This window comes from Lutjanus erythropterus, chromosome 13, assembly GCF_056507025.1.
Source record: "Lutjanus erythropterus isolate fLutEry1 chromosome 13, fLutEry1.hap2, whole genome shotgun sequence".
Lineage (NCBI taxonomy): Eukaryota > Metazoa > Chordata > Actinopteri > Lutjaniformes > Lutjanidae > Lutjanus > Lutjanus erythropterus.
In genome coordinates this window covers 19,438,196-19,460,503 of record NC_139329.1, presented here as the reverse complement: position 1 = coordinate 19,460,503, position 22,308 = coordinate 19,438,196, and the positions used below count along the sequence as shown (strand labels likewise).

General features: G+C 39.6%; 1 protein-coding gene across 1 annotated transcript in view; it reads left to right on the top strand.

Moving 5' to 3' along the window:
* The window catches only part of sema3d (sema domain, immunoglobulin domain (Ig), short basic domain, secreted, (semaphorin) 3D), a 43,127-nt gene extending 25,448 nt beyond the window's left edge, over nucleotides 1-17,679 (top strand). Inside the window, exons 9-18 of the mRNA XM_084733521.1 lie at nucleotides 7-121; nucleotides 1,234-1,303; nucleotides 1,404-1,548; nucleotides 2,135-2,357; nucleotides 3,507-3,595; nucleotides 3,883-3,924; nucleotides 4,930-5,087; nucleotides 8,550-8,614; nucleotides 8,804-8,943; nucleotides 16,351-17,679. Of these exons, the coding sequence (XP_084589647.1) occupies nucleotides 7-121; nucleotides 1,234-1,303; nucleotides 1,404-1,548; nucleotides 2,135-2,357; nucleotides 3,507-3,595; nucleotides 3,883-3,924; nucleotides 4,930-5,087; nucleotides 8,550-8,614; nucleotides 8,804-8,943; nucleotides 16,351-16,809 (1,506 nt within the window). The 3' untranslated portion in view covers nucleotides 16,810-17,679. The remainder of the gene's footprint in view (nucleotides 1-6; nucleotides 122-1,233; nucleotides 1,304-1,403; nucleotides 1,549-2,134; nucleotides 2,358-3,506; nucleotides 3,596-3,882; nucleotides 3,925-4,929; nucleotides 5,088-8,549; nucleotides 8,615-8,803; nucleotides 8,944-16,350) is intronic.
* Nucleotides 17,680-22,308: the final 4,629 nt, after the last annotated feature.

Sequence of the window (22,308 nt, the reverse complement as noted above, 5' to 3'; positions counted from 1 at the left end):
TTTCAGAATGATGTGGGTGGGCTGAGGAGTCTGACCAATAAATGGACCACCTTCCTCAAAGCCAGACTTGTGTGTTCTATCCCTGGACCAGACGGTGTGGACACACACTTCGATGAGCTCAGTAAGTGCCTGAGAGAATAAAAAGTGAAAATGTAGGCCAATAAACTTTCAAAAACTTCCTTCAGATTGCACATTAGAAAGGGATTGAGTTTCCAGTTGACCCTTTCTAAGTCCTGCCCCTTTTAGCTCTGTGTGCCAATAACAGTTGAGCATCAGTCAACATTCTCCTGCCCTGTACATACTTATTGTCTGTGCTTGGCTTTTCGAGGTTGACAAGAAAAACAAGTTTTGAAAATGGTCAAAATATGGTGGCTGGGTGACCTGTAAAAGCCATATACAGTTGTATATCCACAGCTTAAGTTAGCTAAAGTAGCAAATGTGACCTATCTAGCTCCCTGATCTACAGTCATCATTAGCTAGCTAGTTAGCTTTCATTTTACTAACATTAGCTAGTAGCAGTGTCACAATTTCCACATTGAACTGAAAATCGATTGAAAGGAGCTTTCAATTTCAATAATCAAAATCAAATTCTATGAGTATTTTTTTTCTGTCCATGCCCACCTACTTGAAATGTCCAGTACTTGTCCGAACTTCTTTTTAAAGAATTTGAAAATGTAAATGACAGTTGTCAGGACATAAAACCGATGATCTGTTGATCTTTACAAATCAAGACTTGAGATTCAAACAATGGCATAGCTGTACTAAAACAAATTTTAAATAAACAATTCCAATCTAAAGTCAAATCAGGGATTGTGGATTTGAAGAACTGATATTAGCATGCTAGTTAGCCAGCATGTTGCTGACATTAGCAACAAACAATGTCACTTTTACACAAAAAAGAGAAAGTTTGTATCAAGTTCACTCAACAGTTATTGTGGCACAGAGCAAAAAAGGGTGGGATTTAGGAAGGGTCAACAGAAAAGTGAAGTCATGTCCCTTGTAAAATTAGCTTTTAAATTGATAGACATCTTATTTGTAATTCATTGTACAATTCAAATGGAATCAAGAAATAATTTGTCTCTTGCCATTGACTGGAAGGGACAGTGACTTTGCCTCACTATATATAACTGTAGTTACTGCTTCTTATAAATAAGATAACAATAAAATCTTTTATGTACAGATAAAGGTAATAAAAACAAATAATCTTTATATTGCTTCCCCTCTCCCTTACAGAGGACATCTTTCTACTCCCTACCAGAGATGACAAAAACCCTATAGTGTATGCAGTCTTCACCACCTCCAGGTTAGTCCAGTATTCATCATACCATCATCAGCACCACCTGTGGTCTCTCATTTAAGTCCCTTAGCTTTAACTTGATCCCTTGTTTCCACTTTCCTCTCAGCTCCATTTTCCGTGGCTCAGCAGTGTGTGTGTACAGCATGGCGGACATAAGGGCTGTGTTTAACGGACCATACGCCCACAAGGAAGGACCTGATCACCGCTGGGTAGAATACGAGGGGAGGATACCATATCCCCGTCCTGGAACGGTGCGTTTCTCCTAGCTTAAGATGATTTTCTTCTCACAAAGTAGATGAATAAAATCCTCAACCCCCTTACTAATTACAAAATAATAAACATGGCCTGATTTAAAAGTGCACCTCACTGGATTCAAAGGTGAAATGTTCAAGATGCTGCAGGGTAACATCTGCACATGCAGCCTTATGATGCATGACATAACCTTGGCTTTGATGAGGTCACTTGACATGTTAATCAGATTCTTGTTTCATTTTGTTTAAAAAACGTAATCAAGGGAGGGAAAGAAATCTATAGAAAATTTGGTGTTTGCCTCAGGTGTACAACTGAGTGAACACTGTGTTTGAGCTATAGTGTATGCAGAAAGAAGGAGCAGGAATGACACACATGTTCCAGATGTTTTTTTGTCTCCTGCTGTTCTGTATTTGACCACTAGAGGGAGACGTGTACAAGGAAATTCTTAGACAGAAACCTCTTGTCAATTAGATGTTGAAAAATATAGGAAAAATGGTCCCTAAATACATTCAGGGGTGAAACCATCTCTTGATTGTGAAATTTTTCATGAAATCAACATTTTTTTTTTTTAATTTTGTCCTTCAGTGTCCCAGCAAGACATATGACGCAAGGATCAAGACCACCAAAGACTTCCCAGATGAGGTGGTCAGTTTCATTCGATTCCACCCTCTCATGTATCGCTCTGTCTACCCTCTGACTGGCCGACCTCTGTTCACACGTGTCCGAGTGGACTACACCCTGACACAGATTGTGGTGGACAGAGTTATGGCCGAGGATGGACAGTATGAGGTCATGTTCCTAGGAACAGGTGAGACACACAACTCTCTTCCCAGTTGTTTGTTGAAATTCTGTATTTGTCCAGCAGAGGGCACTACATCACTATGAGTTGTCCTTAGGCTACTCTTAACTCTCCCAGTCCAGTCCTCTCCTCCATAGACCCATTTTTGGTGGGGGACAGCACTAGTTTTCTGGTCATAAAACATTGTGTTTTCTTAGGTGTCTATTCAAATTTTGAAAATAGAGTGTAGTGTATAAGGGCTCAGGACATTATAATGAAAGCATATGATAGCCAATACAATTCTCTATCATGTCTCATAAGTCATGGCAGTTTTTTTTTTTTTTTTTTTGGATTGATACCATTTATTGCTGCAATTTCGTGAAAGATTTAACAATTTTTGTAAAGACAGTTGGTTAAAAATGGCCAAAATACCACATTAAGACACAAGGACCTTGAGGAACACCATAGAATAAAATGCTATTATTTGGTATCATAAACATTTGAGATTTCTGTAGGTATAGCACAGGTACTCCTGTTCTGTGAATTGCCTAGAAAGCCCCTTATTGTCAATTTACCTAAGAAATCCATATGTACTCTGAAGGCCTGAGGTCTGTAGTTTGTAGGTGTGAAGTTTCATGAGGCTATGATTATCCAAGAGGTCACAAGAGGTCAATTTATACAGTGAAGTCAAGTTTCAAAAAATGAAATATCTGTTATGGGCACCAATGTCATCACACATGAATGCCATCTCAGTTTTCTAGTCATACCCAGGTTATGATAATCCAGTACGTGAAATTTCTTGGTATGTCAGAAACCCTAGTATGAAACCAATAATATGTGAGGTGCATACTATTTCTGGAAAATATTACAGTAAAATGACACGATAGGTGAGCAGTGCATCCAAAATGAAACATATATAGTGCATAGTATGTGATTTTGGAAACAGCTCTTCTCAGGGTCTTCTCAGTGTGATTTTTTTTGTTTTGTTTTTTGTTAGTGCTTTAGAGAAAGCTGTGAGTCTACAGAAGTATTCATTTTCATTTGATATAAAAATGATGCAATGCTCATACCTGGCTGGTTTTATTATTCACTTCTGAATGAAAAATACATGCTGTGTGGTTTGCTTGTTTTATCGCAATCGCCTCTCCCTCCTCCTTCCTGCTTCACTCCCTGTCGTAGACGCTGGCTCAGTTCTGAAGGTGGTGAGCATCACTCAGGAGAATTGGTCAACAGAGGAAGTGGTGCTTGAAGAACTTCAAGTTTTCCAGGTTTGGTGCTCAACACAGCTACGCGCACAAATACACAAATCCAGACACACAAGAACACACACTTTCATTCACTGCGAACGTTGCTTTTTGATAGACGATGCCAACTGTTCTCCAGTGGGACAGTTGACTCATCAAAAATATTCATCATGCCTTCTTTAAACAACCTCTTCTGAGCTATTAATAAACAAACTCATCTGTTGTTTTTACTCCAACAGTGCCTCAGCAATATACAGGATGTTTATTGAGGTGTGTAAGTTGGTGTTAAAGTTTGTTTTACTTCTGTGCAGGTTCCCACTCCCATCCTCAGCATGGAGATGTCTTCAAAACAGGTTCGGCCTCATTCTCACTGATTTCCCCCCCCACATTTTTCTGCATGGTTTCTCTGCTGTCTGCCTCCATTCATGCCACATGCATTCAGTCGTGTGCATGTCCCTGATATGGCACCAGACATACTGTTTCTTTACCCACAGTTCATTCATGTTTTCAGTCTTCCTCTCTCTCTTTAGCCTCATTCATTTTCTTGTATCTCCCTCTCCCCCTTCTACCTCATTATCTGAGGGTCAGAGGTGTCAGTAGACACTTCAACCCCAATCACAGCTTCCATTAATCTCCAGCAGTGTTTGACCTGAGTGTGTGTGTGTGTGTGTGTGTGTGTGTGTGTGTGTGTGTGTGTGTGTGTGTGCATGCTCAACCGTGTTTTCACCGTGATTGTTTTGAAGTTCTGTTTAGGAATCTCTTAAACTGCAGGCGAGTCAGAGCAGATCCTTTGAGTCACATTTGTAAAAATTCCTCACATTAAGAAATCCTTAAAATCTCTCCTTATATTGCCTTGACCCCCAGTTATTCATAAGCTTTTAAGAACCCTGAGGAGATTTTTTAATGATGATGGGTCTTAGGGCTGCAACTAGTGATTCATCTTAAGAGTATTTTAACGATTAATCGATAAATGCTCATCACAGTTTCCCAGAGTGCAAAGTGATGTCTTCCAATTGCTTCTTCTGCACAACCAACAACACAAAGTGTCTTCATGTACTATCACAAATGACAAGGAAAAGCAGCAAATCTTTGCATTTAAGAAGCTGGAACCAGCAAATATTTGGCATTTTTGCTTGAAAAATGACTAAAAAGATAGTTGGCAATTAATTATCTTTTGATACATTAATTAATAAATAAAGGAATTGTTGCAGCTCTAAAGAGTTTAGTAGGGGAAGAAAAACTAAATGTCACAACAGGTCTAACCAAACAGACTTCTGTCTGGATAATAAACTTGAACTTGAAATTGATATGAATGTTTACCTTCCCTGAAGCAGAGTGTGGTGTGTGTTTCGCAATAGCAACAGCTCTACGTGGGTTCAAGTGAGGGCCTCGCCCAGGTTTCACTCAGCAGATGTCACCTGTACGGTCACGCCTGCGCTGAATGCTGCCTGGCAAGAGACCCCTACTGCGCCTGGGATGGACACACGTGCTCTCGATACATCCCTGCATCTAAGAGGTACGACAGACACTGAAACTCTGTTCCATCTAGTGTAGCAGAACCTTTGCAGCAAGCCGGCATGCACAATATCAGCACCCTGACTCCTGACCCTGGTATCATTTGTCACCTGGCTGCGAAAATATATATTCACTCTACAGAGTTGTCATTCCCATCACACAGAGCATGAAACTGAAATTTTTTTTATTTTGTTTTGTTTAGAACCTATGGATGCCTACGTGCACTTAAAATGTAGGATTGTTGAACTTCAAATCTGTAATTTTCTGTATGTTCCAAAAATAAGAAAGGCTATGTGTTCAGTGTTGATTTTTGAAACTGTTTCACATCTTTGTTGTGAAAATAAGAACAAGCCATAAACCGATTTGAAATGTCCTAAATTCAGATTTACTAATAAAAGACCATAAAAAGTATAAATAGTCTTAAATCCTGTTTGAGAAGGTGTTATTTATTTTTGTTTATTTACTGAATGCTGTGAGCATGCTCTAAAATTCATTCCAAGCTCAAAATGCCTATATGGTTCATCTTTGGCAAAATCAACAATAGTTAAGTTGTAATGCCTCTGTCATCCTGTTTTTGTGTTTGCTAGTCGTGTTTGCAAACTTGGTGGTGAGCTGCGGTCCCCTGGTGACCACCATAGTGGTCTGTCAGGGTGCCATAGAGGAGCTAGCTAACTAGCGAAAATGTAAACACGGCAGTTTCTGTGGCCTTACCTAATTTTAACCTTTTCTCCAGTGCTTCCATTTAGCCTTTCACTCCAGTATTTCAGAGCAAGTCTCATTCAGCTTGTTTTCACATCTGATGTTAAATTTTATTGGTCTTAAATTTAATTAAACAGTGGCATTACAAATGTTTAAAAACTTAAATTTAATTTGCTGATACATGTAGACACCCCGACATTGGTATTGTCCACAAATCCAGACTCCTACAAACAGATGAATAAAATATCAATAATGGAACATCAATATTTAAAATGAATCAATAAATTAGTAGGTTTTACAGGTTAATATTTAAGCGAATACAATTATTACACTATGTCAATCCACTGTACATCCTCAGTTACTTTATTGTGCACTGCTTCACATCACCTAATACATATCCATGTAAAAACAGGCAGTCAACGCAGTGGGTTAAAATATTAAGAAGATAACTTTACGCACAAATTTGCATCACATATCAGAACATTTATGGGAAATTACAAAATCAAACATGCACCCACTTACAAACATGTTTAAGCACAAAACTCAAAATGCAAATTCAAAATTGACTAGTATAAAATCACTTCTAATTGTGCTTCCTCTTAGGTACATAGAGTTGGTGCAAATTAATGTCTTAGTGCTATTAGGACTTATGGACATTAGGAGCATAATTTATAGCGTATTAACTTGCAAATACATTATCCAGAAAAGAAGAGAAAAAAAAGTTGATCTATAAACTGCTTTATGTAAACTGCTTTGACCCTCTGTTGCCCTACTTCTTCATGGTATGTGTGTATGAGTGTGTGTGTTCCCAGGTTTAATTGTTTGTTCTGGGACTGCCAGGCAGATTTCTTTGTAAATGTGTTTTCTCTTTTGGTTTTCCTCACCTCTTCATTTTTCCATGCCAGAGGGTATTAGTCCATTTGAGGCATTGATTAGAGATGCTGTTCCTCAGCTGATTAATGTTACTGTCATTCCACACCAGAGTGTATCCTCAAGGTGCAAAAGCAGGTGTGTGTGTGTGTGTGTGTCGTGTATGTGTGCCTGGGTTTTCTGTTTTTTTTTGTGTGCTTGCTTGCACAAATCAACGCTCCACAGAATCCATACCCTACAGTTAGAGGTCACACTGCCAGATTATTGGCCAGTGGGGATGCTGTTATGGTTTGTGGAATAGTGGAGGCCCTGCTTTTGGTCTCAAGGGCTCTTTGAAAGCTGATCTTCACAGTGTCAGTGAGTGTAGGCTACAGATGTCCCATCACACTGGACTGACAGGAGGTGGAGGAGGTGAAATCAATACAAACTGAAGGAGTCCAAGTGAGCAACACCCAGCTAGAGGCCAAAGAAACTAGATTTTTTTTGTTTAACCACTTCCACTATCACATTTATGTAGAAAAACAAATATCAAACTGCAAATGACATGGGGTAATTTAACTTTACACTCCAGTTTCCCTTGTTCAGACATTTTTTTAGAAGGCATTAACTTGATCTGGAGTTTTGTCGTGCATTTAGGTTTTTACATGTCGAGCAGAGACTGATGCTGGGGCTTACCAGTTATCAGAGGTCATCTTACAGGAAATCATATCTCAAGTGATTGTGAAAAATTGTTGCTGGAGGAAAAATAACTTTTCACATGTTTGCAACAGCATTCCAGCACAGTCTAAGCAAATTTGACATTTGAGAAAACATACGCCAGTTAAGGATATGTGAGAGGTGTAGCTTTGATTAGCTCCTTTACTACACAGGCTACATTTCATAGTTGAAAAAACAGAAAACAGAATTCAATTATTTTTTGTATGAGAAAATGTGATTGTTTGCTTTGCTTATTTGATTATTTTGAAAATGATTCTACATGAGCTTCATAATTTATCTTGTAAATTTTGTGTCAGATAGGAAATCAAATGATGACTGTTGCCTTTATTTGCTGCTTGTTCAATGTTGCATTCAATTCCCCTGTTTTGTGTTGAATACAGATGGTGCTACTGAAGCTAAAAAAGTAATTTTTACAAAATCAGAAGAATGTTTGGTGATGACCTTAATATATGGTTTCAGTTTTTACTAATTTGTCACTAACTTGTTGGGTGCTGAGGTTATGCAACTGTCATACTGCACAGATGATTTTGCTAAGATTCAAACCTTACTTGAATAAAAAAGTATATATCTACAATCACCACAAAATTACTTAGTGTTTAAAAGTAAAACTGGGCCTTTTGCAGTAACATGGTCAGTACTGCACTTATGATGTTTTTGGATTAATATTATAGCTGCATTAATGTGTATGTTGCATTTTATTGTTGTAGATATTTAGAGTTGCACTTACTATACTGTAGTAGTTTAATCTACAGCAATGCATCACATATTTTAAGGTCATCAGATCACTGTTGTACAAGAATCACAAATCTGTGTCAACTTTTCATGAACAGGCCTGTTTTCAGCCTCCATCTAATCCAAGGGGTTTTTAGAATGCGATTCTAGATAAAGATAGTTGATTGAGTCTCATTCCCAGGTCATCAAATACTTTTGCTCTTTGAATGAACCTGTGATTGTTGATACGCGATTTTCACTTGACACGAAGGGTATAATAAATTGTAATGTGAGAAGTAACTATTAACTAACTAACTGTCAGACACATTTAGTGGATATGACACAAAGATATAGTGGAGTAGAAGTATACAGTTGCATAAAATGGAAATTCAAGTAAATTACATAATTAGTTGCATTCCACCACTGGTATCAGAAATGTTCAAACTATTGTGTATTTGTTCTCCAGACGAGCCAGAAGACAGGACATCAAGCACGGAGACCCTGCCAGTCAGTGCTGGGACACAGCAGATAGTATGTAGACTTTGTTCTGTTTGGAAGCTTAGCCTCTATCTGTCTTTGTAAGATGTCTTTTTTTTTTGCAAGCTGTAAACACAATCCAGCAGTCAGATAAAGAATCACTTAACTAATCACTAGAGGAAACCAGCATGCTGTACACTGTTATACAGACTCTTGGATCAATAACAGTGGTGTTTTCTGTAGGTCTTGTTGGGGGACAGGTGGAGGAGAGGGTCCTCTTCGGGGTGCAGAGCAACTCCACATTCCTTGAGTGTATCCCCAAATCTCAACAGGCCCAGATCCGGTGGTACATACAGAGAGGTGGATCTGAACGCAGAGAGGAGGTCAGTGAGTGTGCTCCTCCACACGCTTGTACACACACCACCCAAACTTAAATTCTCTCGATGACTCTTTCCTTTCTATTTGAAGCTTTTCTGGAGTTTACTGTACCTGAGGGGTTACATTTTCTTCATGCCAGGTCACAAAGCAGGGAAGTTACGGGGCTAAAGAACATTCATTTTCTTACATAAGCACGACAAAGCTTACAAAAACACCATGCTTGACCTGAAGCTCACTGGCTATGACGTCTGAGCCTTCAACCCATAAGCATTTTTTTGTGCTACAAATCACACACTGCTGCAGGTCCTGCTTATCTTGGTGAAGATGAAAACAATGCCCAAATTGAAATCCCAAAAGTCACATCTATTGTGGAATTATGGGTAATAAGGGACCAACTCAGGGTCACTGGAAGATCATTTCTGGTGTTTATGAGTGTCCAGGGCTTTCTGGAACTTTCTGCAGTTCCCTGGTTTTTTGAGGAGGCTGAGGAATGACTTAAAGCATAGCAACACGAGGGGATGAGATGGGACATTATCTGTCTCATATGAAATATGGGACAAAGAGGGAACACTACAGAACTGTACTTTTACCCTTCATTTAACCTTTTTCTCTCAACCAACTGATTTTCCATGTGGGCCACGATAGGTTTGTCAAGGGAGGTTATCAATTCTTTCAATGGTGTTCTGGACAGCTAAATGGAGTGGTGGATCAGAAAACAAATTCTGCACACAAACACTGTATAGAACACTGACTTAAAAAGCATTACTTAACATAACTAAGACAACCACTCTAAAGTGTACAGTACAAGGTACATGTCATTTTTTTTGGTCTATTTTGCTTCTGTAACACTTCTTCTTTCAGACTAGTGGACAGAAAACAACCAAAATACACGCCTTTCGTCATGATTTCCATTAGTCATCTTAGCCCCCTTTGTCCTGTTTTGCAAAATGTATGGAGGCCAAGATTTCTTTTTCTCACTTTGAGCCAGGAATCTCCAATTCAGTAGCAATAATATGTCAACAAAATGATTCAGGGCAGGAATTTCACGGTGACTGCAACATCCATGGTCACCATGCCCCCTCAGTTGGGCCAGTGGACTTTGGCTAGTGTCCTTTATTAAGATTCTGATTGGGAATTGATTTGAAATACTGCACACATAATCAGTGGTGGGTTAGATTTTGAGCATGGTGTGAACTGCTGGAAAACCAGGCTGTTTAAAGGTGATGGCTGGTAGAAGAGATGATGCGCTCAGAACAAGATGTGAGAAAGTGAGCGTGCAAATATGAAGCCTGATGTTACTCTACAGTTCTGTGGTTTACACTGCAAACTGGAGTGTCAGTGTCAAACATCTAGATCCGAACTATATACACTTGTATCGTCTTCACTGTGCTGCTGGATGTGCTGTCTGTCTATAAAAAAAGCCCATTTCCACCAAGGGATTAAAAAAATGTTTCAGGAAGTCATTATCTAGACTGACCTCTGACTTACTTCCAGTGTCTTTGCACACAGCATTAACAAAGAAAAGGAAACTTTTTTACCCAAATTCACCTGTAGTGCCTCCTTTAGTTGAAAACTCAACAAGTGATGGACTAGTTTCTGTATTTGCAAAAAAGTTAAAACAAAAATCACCGGTGCAAATTTAGTGTATATTTTCAAACAAATTTGTATCATTTAGTTTTTGCTAATTGCCATTGCACTGGACCAGTGTCGCTTTAAAACTCCAATCCTGTGAGACAGGATGGTGGACAGACAAGTCCTTACACAGGGGCGGGGAGGTGATGTGTTTGTATTTGAGGTGTTGAAAGGAACTCGTTGATGATGACACTCGTCTCCTGAATGAGACAACAGAGACCTGCTTACTCAGCACCTCAGTGCCATCCCCTCCCCTAATCAAAACACGCAAACCCTCCTCCACCCATCGCAAGCGTCCTGCTTACAACTCACTCCTTGTCTCTCCCCCCACTTCCCACTACACTTATTTACTCCCACGGCTGGTCCCCTGTCTTCTTCCTCGGGGGAGAATGTAAACACACTGACAGGTGCAGAGGTCACTTCTGACCCATGTGGTCCTTTATAGGCTCGTTCAGCACAAAACTGTGTGTTTTCCGCTGAGTGTGTGTGTGTGTGTGTGCCTGTTTCTTTATGCTCCCCTACAGCAGAAATCATAACAGAGTGCTCCCCAGGGACAGCCATGTGTTTTGGGGTAATGAACACAATGGGGTGTTTTCTGTGTTTGTGTGTGTAGGCATGCAATGATATGTGACCTATTGTGCTCTAGACAAAGTGATGAAGGAATGAATGCAGGAGTACTTCCAACTTGTTATGTGATAGATGCAGAAGTTAAAAAAATAAAGCAGAATGTGCAGAATATGATGAATTAACAGCAGCTTCAGTGGTGTTTATAAAGGCAAATGTTGGGGTTATATGTACATAAACATTTCTAGGTGACTGAAATTTTATCTCACTGACTTCTCTGCCAGTAAAAAAGGTAGAAAGAGCCACCAGCTGGAAAAACTAGCAGCCCAATACATTTTCTTGTTTTACGAGCTTTCTGATTCATTATAATTCAGCTGTTTTTAAAATTAATTAGGGTGTCAGAGTAAAAACTTTTCTGTCATGACACAAGTTAAGAATGCTGCTTTAGTGTTTGAAGAAGTATTTACACATGGTTGTAAGGTGAATTGTTTCTACCAATGGGCTAATAAATTAACTAACGTGGCTTTCGGACTTACTTGGAAAAATAGAGAGAGCAATTATCTAAATCCTGGATAGACTGCGAGTTTGTGAGCTTGAATAGGTTATTTTCCATTGTGCTCACAGGCAACATGAGTTAGTTTTTCTGTTTTTCCTTTTGCTCATGTAGGTTAATATTTACAGTTAAGCACATGATTTATTGTTTTCTTGTCTGAATCCCAGGAATGTGTTTCTTTGGAGGTCAAAGAAACACACCCTGTGTAGTTTTTCAGATGATGTAACAGATTTGTTAAGGACTGTTTTTCAGAGTACCTTTGTGTGAGTCTTGTTATTTGGAAAATATTTAAATTACAGTCTTGTAATTGATGCCGTTTGACTTTTTTCCTCATGTCTGTTTGGATACATGACCTCATCATCACAGTTGCTTTTGTTCTTTTCAGTACTAGTCATTGTTTTCTCCCTTTCTTTATCATTACCATCCGTCGCTAATGTTGCGTTTACTGGCAGCCATGTCAAATCCACAAAAACTGCAGGAATTTTATTGGCCAGAATATTAAAACCACACCCATATTAAACTAAAACACTCAAAGTTTATCATTGTTGACAAAGAAAAGTCTGGTTTTAAGATGAATTTTATGAGTGACCATTAGAGAACAGACACAGGAGTTGTGAACAGTTCCATGTCTTTTGATTTAATGTGTTGCATCTTGTAGTTTCGTTCGGTGAGGTAGGGTGTCCCTTTTGCAGGACAGGGTGGTCTACCTGCTCTCACAGCTGGCCGTGTGGTGTTGGAACAGGTGATGTCTGAAGTGTCCGGCTCATTTCAACCTCTCACTCCCCGTGCTTTTCTTCTCACTCTGTTTCCTTCTGTCTGTCATCCCTCTTCCTCCCCTGTCCCTCAAACTCCCTCATCATCCTCACTTAATTCCTGTCTTCATGCTCCTTACTCCCTCTACTTTGTTTCTTCATACTTTTCCTGTTGTTTCCCACAGTCTCTTCCCTTCTGTGTTTCTCTCCACACTCTCTGCCTCCTGATGGGTTTTGATAGAGGCATCCTCAACCATCTGCTCGCAGCACCTGCACCCCAATACTTATTCTCATCGTGCACTCAGACACACACTGCTTCCTCTTGTGCCCTCGTAAAGGTCAGCTATTAAAGATGTGAGCTGGAAGAGATTCCTCTGTCTTTCTCACAGCATGTTTTTGTGTGTATGTGTGCGCACTCACCTCCTGGAGCCTGGAATGCTGGCACATCAGAAAATTTGTAATAAGAAAAGCATGGATGATGTTGAATTTCATCCATGGTGTTCATTAGGACAAAGCGTAGCCTTCCCGAAAGCATGGGAAGTTCTTAACCTGTTACTTAAACTTCAAGCCCCACTCTTGTGATACATCTGACTATTAAAAGCTTTTTCATTGGGCGGCTCCACATGCATGCACTCTTGTTCACACATACAAATATGCATTTAAGTGTCCCTACAAAACGAGGACTCCAACAACAATACGCTTAAAAGCTGGTTTGCTTCATCGCATGCCCAGATACAAACAGACACACATGCACACACAGGTACACAAATAAAGATAGACCATCTGGGTGAGTTTAAGTGTCTGGCACTGTATTTAGTCACAGATGCCTTGATTTTGGACAGCATGGGCGCTTCAAAGCCACACAAACAAACAAATACTGATACTCATAAATGAACAAAGGTCACAATCACAACAATGCAGCAACATACTGTTTCTAGGGTGGTCCTATCCCCCGCTCTCTTAGCTTTTTTAATCATATAATAAACAAAGTAAACTTACAAAATGTTAAGACAATAATTTTTCACCCTTATTTTCTGTAATAAACCATATACCTTCTGAAGTCAAGTTTCTGTCTGAGCTTGTTCATAATGAAAACACTTCAAACTCAACAGAAACAAAACGAAACAAAACTCACCAAAAACATCTTGGTTTGTCTTCTCACTGTTAAACAATCACCAGCTCTGGTTTGGTTGAAAGTAAATCCATAATCTTTGTAAAAATATTACCCTCTCTCTATTGCCTGACCTCCGTCGCTGCTTCACGTCTCTCTTCTTCCTGCCAGCCTCTCCTGGCTGGAGTCACTGTCAGTCACCTTGGTATAGTCTTGATTGTCGACACTGAGGCTGTGTTTGGTTCAGGTCCACCCGTGTTTACTGAGAGGCTGTAGAGCCCAGTTTATTTCCTCGTGGTGTAAACATAAATATTCTGCCGGTGATCCATGATACAGGTCCAGCCAGATTGCAGTAGGGCCTCAGTCTCTAGCCACAGGGCTAACTGAGCTAACAGCAAGTGGTAGACAAACTACAGAAAAGAGTATAGAGTGCTGCAGGGATGATATGTAGGTCAGCATGGAAGTTAACAGCACTTTAATGATTTTTGAAGCATAAATGCAAGTAAGTAAATGTCTGGGTTGTAAGACTCAGTCCTGCATAGTGAAGAGCAGTTCATGGTTACTCTGTATTTTAGTTGTTGCTCCTTTAAAAAAATATCCCAATGTTTCCACAAGCACTTTGCATGAGTGACATTTAATGCTGTTAATACATATCCCAGGTGTTTTGTCAGGTCAGGTGTGCCAGGAAATGAGAATGTGACAGGTGACAAACTAGAAAGTCTAATGTGGGTGAGGGTCAAGCTCCAAAGAGCCTCTGAGGCCTGTGGGTCTGCCTCTGGCTGGACAACACATCATCAGTGTCAGACCTAGAAACCACCACCGAGCCACACACATGTGTAAACACGTGCACACAGGTTCGCACACACACTTTTCTTTTTCGTGCTTTTTCTGCATGAAGTTTATGCCTGGGCCTCTTTCTCTAACCGTCTTATCAGTTGCACCCCTGGGCGGTCAGATCAGGCGTGTGGGAGGTATGCTTTTGAAGCATCCACACATGCACGGACACACACACTGGACACACACACACACTCGTGCTTTTTCTCTGTCCTCTGAGCACAGCTGTGTTGTTTTAGGACCTGACAGCAGCCGTGCCACCTGATGAATCATGGAGGATGCTAAATGAAAAGAGCGGACCATAAACATCAGCACACTACTTACCCATACACCTCAACGACAACACACACACACTCTCTCACACACACTTCCACATTTCTGACAAATACCATCTTTGGCCTGTGCATAGCACTGACACTCATCATGCTTCTAAAGATCTCTCCTCACCACATAATGACCCTTGGCCCCCCCACGCTGTGGGTGACACTCACCACACCCATTTCAATATGTTTCCTGTTTCAGGGGTCATTACCATGTTCAATGCACCTTGGATACAAATCAGGCGTGTGATGTATGTGTGTAAACAGGTCGGCAGGTATCAAGCTGGTGTCCTTCTGATTGATTGTTTGGGGGTAGAGAGATGCAGATTGTCTTGCCACGTTGCTGTAAAGCTTTCAATCTTCTTTTATGAAAAAAATTGCAAAGGAAATTTACGAAAGGAATATATCACATATTTTTATTGTATTCATGGCTGGGCAATATATCTATTATATAGATATAGTAGTATAACACTAGATTAGGGATAACTCAGTAATACTTTTTCATGCCCGATATTAGTACCGCAATTTTGAGTATACTGATAAAAACTCCAATATCATCTTTTTCCCTCCTTTAAACTTAAGCTGTTAATACATTTGAACACTGAAAAAAAGCCTTAAAATTTGGAAGAAAAAATAAAACAAGTTTTGCTGATCTATTTTTTGTAGAGATAATTTAATTTATCTTCAGATAAAGTTGAGTCTTTGAGTTGTAGACACCCAGAAGCCTCTGATTTTTTTTGTAATTGTTCACAGTGAGTTGTGAACCTGATTTGTCATTATATTTGATTTGGGTGTTTGAAAATTCAATGGTTGCAATTGGAAATATTAAATTATTAAACATTATTCACTTTCACTTGAATGAATTTACTCAGTTTCCAAAGCTCAAACTGTAAGAGTTTTTTTTAAATAAATCATCTCAGAAAAGATCATAGTTTGGGAAACTTTTTAAAAATGTATTTCAAATCTTAAGAGTTTGAGTTTGATTCCAAACTTTAGTGAAGACAATTACCTTTAAGTTTTCTACTGCCTTAAAGGAAGAAATAAACAGCCCACAACATGACTCAATAATGCAATACTGCTACTTCTTTTTATTTCACCCTTTTCTTTTTTTAATTTTATGGAGCATTTTTGATTGGTCGCCACTGTTGAAACATTCAAAATGAATATTTAATCTGTGCCACCTGCAACCTTTCTCTCTCTATGTCACTCAAAGTTTAGTTAAGCATTTATGTGATAGTTGAAACTAATGGATGATATCAGATTATACTCTGTTTTTTTCTGATATCTGATCCAAGGATTATGGCATAAGTATTGTCTTTACATTACAGAAAAGTGACATGATTTTCTGAACTCACCAGCCTGTTCTAGCTGTTCTATTATTGTCCTTTAACCACTTAATCATTATATCCACATTACTAATGATTATTAGTAATCAAAATTATCAAAAATCTTAATGTGTTAATATTTTGTTAAAACACCAACAATGTTGATATTGAGGTATTTGGTCAAAAATATCATATTTATCCATATCACACAGCCCTGGTTGTGTTGTGAGCTAGCTGAACTGGTCAGTCAAAGCAAAGGCAGCTGTAGTCACATTTTGTCCTTTGTGATGAAGCTCTTATAAGTTTCTCTCTGTCTCACAGGTTCGGCTGGACGATCGTGTCGTACACACAGATCGAGGTCTCCTGATTCGCTCTCTCCATGCCTCTGATGCCGGTGTGTACGTCTGCGTGGCTCAGGAGCACACACACTTCACCCACACTCTCCTCCGTCTCACACTACAGCTTGTAACGCATGGACACCTGGATGGGAAACCTAAGCCTAGTGAGGACCCTGTGGTGGAGCTACGCCACGCCACTGAGTCCCGCCAGCGTTACAAAGACTACCTGAGAGTGATGAGCTCTCCCTTCAGCTCTCTGGAGGAATACTGTGATTCACTGTGGCTGGAGAAGAGGCCATCAAGGGCACGAGGACGAGGCTTAGGAGCTGGAAAATGGAAACATATCCAGGAAATGAAGAAGAGCAGGAACAGGAGACACCACAGAGAGAGGGAGGAAGACTGGGAAAAACAAGGGAGGGGGGCGAGGACAGCAAAGCAGTGAGGGGTTTGTTAAAAAAAAAAAAGATATTCAGGGTTAACTGTTTATATTCACCAGTTGGATGATGAAGCAGATGTGACACAGAACTGCAAAATTGCAATGACAGATCAACTGAGAGCTAACAGGGCATGAAAGAATAACACTGAAAAAGTATTAATTTCAATAAGCAATTTTAAAGGTGTTGTATATGACATTTACTTCCTCTAGAGGTCAAAGTAGACGACGAGCATCTCAGACCAAAAACAAATGCACACTTCATTTACTCAATAAAGTTAGAAAGAACAGGGTGATCTGAACACACACTGCTCGCAAAACTCAGGTCAAACTAGACAGTGCTAATAAAATATGCATCAAGATTATCTTATTACATTACCTATTTCTCACTTAAAGTGTTTTAAGAAAATATATTATAGTGTTCTTTTTAGCTGTAACGCAAGAAACACTGTAACCAGGCGGCTGCCGTGTTGACTCTGGTTTCCATTGGAGACTCCCGAAACTCAGATAAAACTGTGAAACTAGGCAGTGCTGATCAAACATGGATCAAGATTATGTTACTACATTGCTTACACTTAAAATGTTTTCACAAATATATTTTAGTGTAGTGTTTAGCTGTATTACAAGATACATTGTATGACCAGGCAGCCATCATTTTGGCTCCGGTTTCCAACAGAGGCTCCCAGAACTTAGATGAAACTGTTCAATAAATCTACTATATCTTTACATAACAAAGTGAGGTTGAATATTGTGTATTGCACCTTTAAGTTGTTTTGGGTTGTGGATATGTAATTTCATTCATCTACCAGCTGCAGTATGAAAAACTATCAGTTGTTTCAGAGGAAAAATCTAAATATTAGAGCAATTTTCCAAAAAGAAATGGTTTTGGATACAACAGAAATTATTATTCTGTCCTGTTTGCAGATAACTTGTTTCAAAGAAAACATAAGTAACAAAATAATAGTGATTTTTTGCAATGTGTCAAACAGTTACTTACGCATAGGCAGCTGTTAAATTTATTTTAGCTACAGTGCTACTGGAGATGAGCTGACCAGATGAAGGATTGCAACTGACCTTTCTTACAGTGTTCATTGTCAGTAGTTCAGATTGACGGTTAATAAATGCAATCATCTGATATATTGAAACACATGGCTGAATTGGTGAGAATTTGGGGGGGGGCTCTTGTAGTGACAATGCATTCATGTTGAATGACTGTAAATATTTATATGACATGTACAGGAGATACAGCATGCTCAATTTAGTCTTATTAGTGATCTGTATAACAATAATGATAATCATGTATTATGTGTGGGCTGACAAAATGACATATTTTTGTACAAACTTTTCACTCTCATGTACTGTAGGTTCGATAGATGTTTGTTTTCTTTATTGCTCTTTTGGAAATTTATTTAAATAAATTTGTCTTGGAGCCTCTGTTCCCTGAATTGCTTCCCTTCGTTCTGTGAAGAGATAAAATCAATGTGTAGGACATCCATTGCTGTAAAAGTGCGGTTCCAGGCTCTCTGAAGCAAACAACAGACAGGTTGAGGATGGGTTAGGGTTAGTTCAGCTGAGCCTCTCCTGATATAGCAACACAAGTCCCTGTACACTGTATGCAGATGTCAGAATGATTCAGGACCAGCTGGTCTCTTGTTTAGAGTGTGTGTGTGTGTGTGTGTGTGTGTGTGTGTGTGTGTGTGTGTGTGTGTGTGTGTGTGTGTGTGTGTGTGTGTGTTTGTGTGTGAACAAGAGTATGTGGGCGTCTTCAGGAGAAACCATGTGAAATATGAAACCTTGTGATCAAACCAAGCAAGTTACAGGTTTCCTAGAACAAACTGATAAATCAGTAAAGGCATCAACATCAACATGAGCGTGAAATGTGAGCATGATGCAGCTCAACGTGTCTGACCTGAATAGTACTTGACTATCTGACTTATGTAATAATGTAGATAACATCATATGGAGTATAATGCTGGCATCAATATGACAGGGATCTTTCTGTGAAAGACATCAGACTCATGAGTCCTCTGGTTTGACTGACTTACTGGTGACCTCTGACATTTGATAGGAGTTGCTGAAATATGGCCAGTATGCCAGTGTCACAGGCTACAACATGCTAATATAAAGATAATGAAAAACTTTATATTCCTCATTAGCCTTTTAATGCTGTTACTGGTCTCATATATAGGCCCATTTTATTGCTTTAAGTTTTACAGAAACCTCCATGCCTCTCATTTTATTATCTTCCCTTGCCCTCTATATACATACATACACGAACAGCGTTCAGGTCTCCCATTTTGTGTTTCACCACAGTGATTTCCCCATGTTTCTTGTAACAAAGACAATAAATATTTCAAGCACTTCCTCCTCGTCTATAGTTTATTTATCAGTCAGCGGTGAAGAACAAACTACATCTCCCAAAAAAGAGACACCAGAAAAGGACTAGAACAGGCTTTAAAACAGTGTTACTCCAGATTATAAAGCAAATACCAGAACCCACTTTTGTACATTATATAATTTGTTGGAGAAGTACAGCAACAAACTTACACATTTCATAGAAAGAAAAATAACTTTTGAGTCATCAAAAACCAGAGCTACATCTTGAGTGATTCTTTATATCGTACCACTCGTTCTTCTGGTGCTGCAGCTCAATATTTTTCCTTCTGACCTTCACTTTCATGGGTTCAAAATACAGTGTACTAATTAGTTCACTAATGTGGTGGAGAGTGAATAAAAAGGGGAGGAGGAGAGGTAAAACATTCAGAAGAAAATTCAAAATGAGAAAAATCAGAGGAAAAGGTATGAGAGCTCAAAAGGCCTGTGATGAGAAAACACTGATTTACTGTATTCTGTAGAGATCCCACATGTCCCCCGTTAAATTAAGGTTTATTGCCAAGGAGGTTTTCACATGATCAAGATAAAATCTTATCAAAAGTCAAGAAGCAAGAAGCATTTATAGAAAAACTGAAAATTGACAATGATATATAAAAAAATAACGGAAGAAAACATTCTCATTCATGGCCAATATGAAATCCACAGCAGTTGCTAACACTCTGTAATTAGCACAATTTAGCAATGTACAAATCATTTCTTCCTGCAGGTAATGTTTCCAGGAATCTCGTATTTGCATTAATGTTTTGACGTAAACTGTCCTTTCCAACATAAAAGACACTGTCAGACGTTATCTTAGCCTGTAAAGGGGCTCTCCACAATGTACACAGTTGTACGTCAGGCAGTCGCTCAGCATACATCTGTGCACAGAGTTGACTTGACCTTCACATTTGGCTGGAGAAGAAACAATGAGCAAAGACGACTTGCTGCAATAGACAGGCAGACTGAGGCAGCGGGGGATCGAACAAGGAAACACAATTCGGGGAAAGAAACTAGATTTTATGGAAGGAAGTGCATAATTTGATGTGATTGGTGTAATGAGCGAGCCAGTCTGCCCAGGCCCCCCTGTAGCGGTCTTGCAGGATACTCACACACCGACAAAGGCGCATGCACACAGTACACTCCATTTCCCCCGTCTCCATTTCAAGTAGCTGCCCTGTGTCCAGTCGCCCACATGGGCACAAAAGTATTCATTTCAGCAAGCAATTTTAAAATAATAGTTTGGATAACTTGATCTAAGGTTGCATGAGGTACCTACTGACGGTCAGTGTATTATCAACAGTAGAAATCAGTGGGCATTCCCCAAGTAAGGATATGCAGAGGGGGCACCGGCACAGAAGCTAAGCAACAAATTCTTGTGGGCAGAGTCAACAACAAAAGGTATTTAGGCCATATAAAAAGGCCCACCATTGTTAAATATGCAAAATATCACTCTCTCCAAACTAACCAACCAATCAGTCATTTTACCTCACAGAACACAGGAGTGGCTGGTGTACAACTGCCTTGATCTGTTAGTTTGTGCGTCACTCCGAACTATCCTGTAAACTCGCCACAGAATAACTGCTATGTTGTCCGAACTTCCACTTTTCCAGCTGTAGTTGTAGCTAACTTACTAACTAGGTAATGGTAGTTAATGGTAGTGTTGTTTCTCCTGAAATAAAAGTTATTCTGGGTCAGTTCTGGTGATTGAGCAATGCGTTTCAGTGTCTCTTTTGATTTAAAGGGGTTAAAGAGAGGCCCAAACTTCATATGCCTCAGAAAACAATTATAAAGACTTTAAGCATCACCACCTGGTGTTACTTGGCACGTACACAAGTGAGCACATATTTATGTGGGTTTATGCAAGTGTGTCCAGGTGCAAGAATTTAAAGTGAAGGTGTTTTCCAATAAACACTGTCCCCACAGCAAACTTCCACAGCAACGCACCAGAATCAAGATATCAAACACCCTGACAGGAAGACTACAGGGAGAGAAAAAGGAGAAGAGAGCGGAATTGAGATGTCAGACCACAGAGGTGTTTCTGCTTCTATATTACAGGGTATTTACAGCTGTGCAGATGTGTGCGCTTGCCGGGCGATGACATTGAACCTCTGGGCCCCGGTGGAGAAAGCTGAGTGTTGTATGGGAGTTGTCAGACTGGGCGGTATTGATGGCTGCCTGGGGGTATTGGAAGGCAAGAGGTATGTGTGTGTGAGCTAGAAACAGTTGTTCCCGCAGAGTAATGACTACCTGTGCTCCCTCTGCCTGATTTACAGACATCCACGATCTCTCCTCACTCCTGGATTTGTGGCAGGTTGGGCAGGATGCAGTGAAGATCCTAAACACACCCTTTGATGGATGTTTTCATTTGGAGCTGCTTTGAAAGTCCATATAAATGAGATGTCTCCTCTGAAACTGTCCTTGTTCTATCATTTTCACTTGCTGTGGCAAATGCTTTGTACTGTAGATGTGGCACGTGACTGGACCAGGATGCAAGTTTTCCTGCGTCGGCCGAGGGGTCATCGCTGCTGGTTGGGTATCAGGTATCATTTGGCATTGTGCATCCATGCATATCCAGTTTCACAAGGGTTTTGAACAGACCTATGTTCTTCTTATAAGGGTCAGGGGTCACAAAAGAGTCTGGGGGCTCACACATCTCTGGTATCAAAGCACCAGAGTTTAGGGAATACTCCTTCAGATTTTATCAAAATAACTGGGAAGTTAAAAAATCCAAGTAGCAGCCATACTAATTGTACTCACATGCCCTGAATATAAGATTTAAAAATTAACTTAAGTGGCTAAATCTGGTGTCTGTGACTGTTTAAGTTAGTTTGTTGGCCTGTGGTTGTAGAGGTCAGTTTAGTCTTTGCGAGACCTTGTGAGACTTTTTCAAACATGAGAAAACTTTCTGATTATGTAACTGGTAAATGTGTGTGCCTGTGGTCTGTGAATGCACCATTACTGCTGCTGTGTAAGAGATAAAGGGACTATTCCTAATTTTAAGGATCAATGATCACTCATTAAATCATTTCGTTATCTTAGATGGAATTAATCTAATCTTTGTTTTCACTCCAAAAATGTTCAACTTGTTACTGAAGCAGCTACAGAAATGTGCAACTTTGTAACGTTTTGCATATT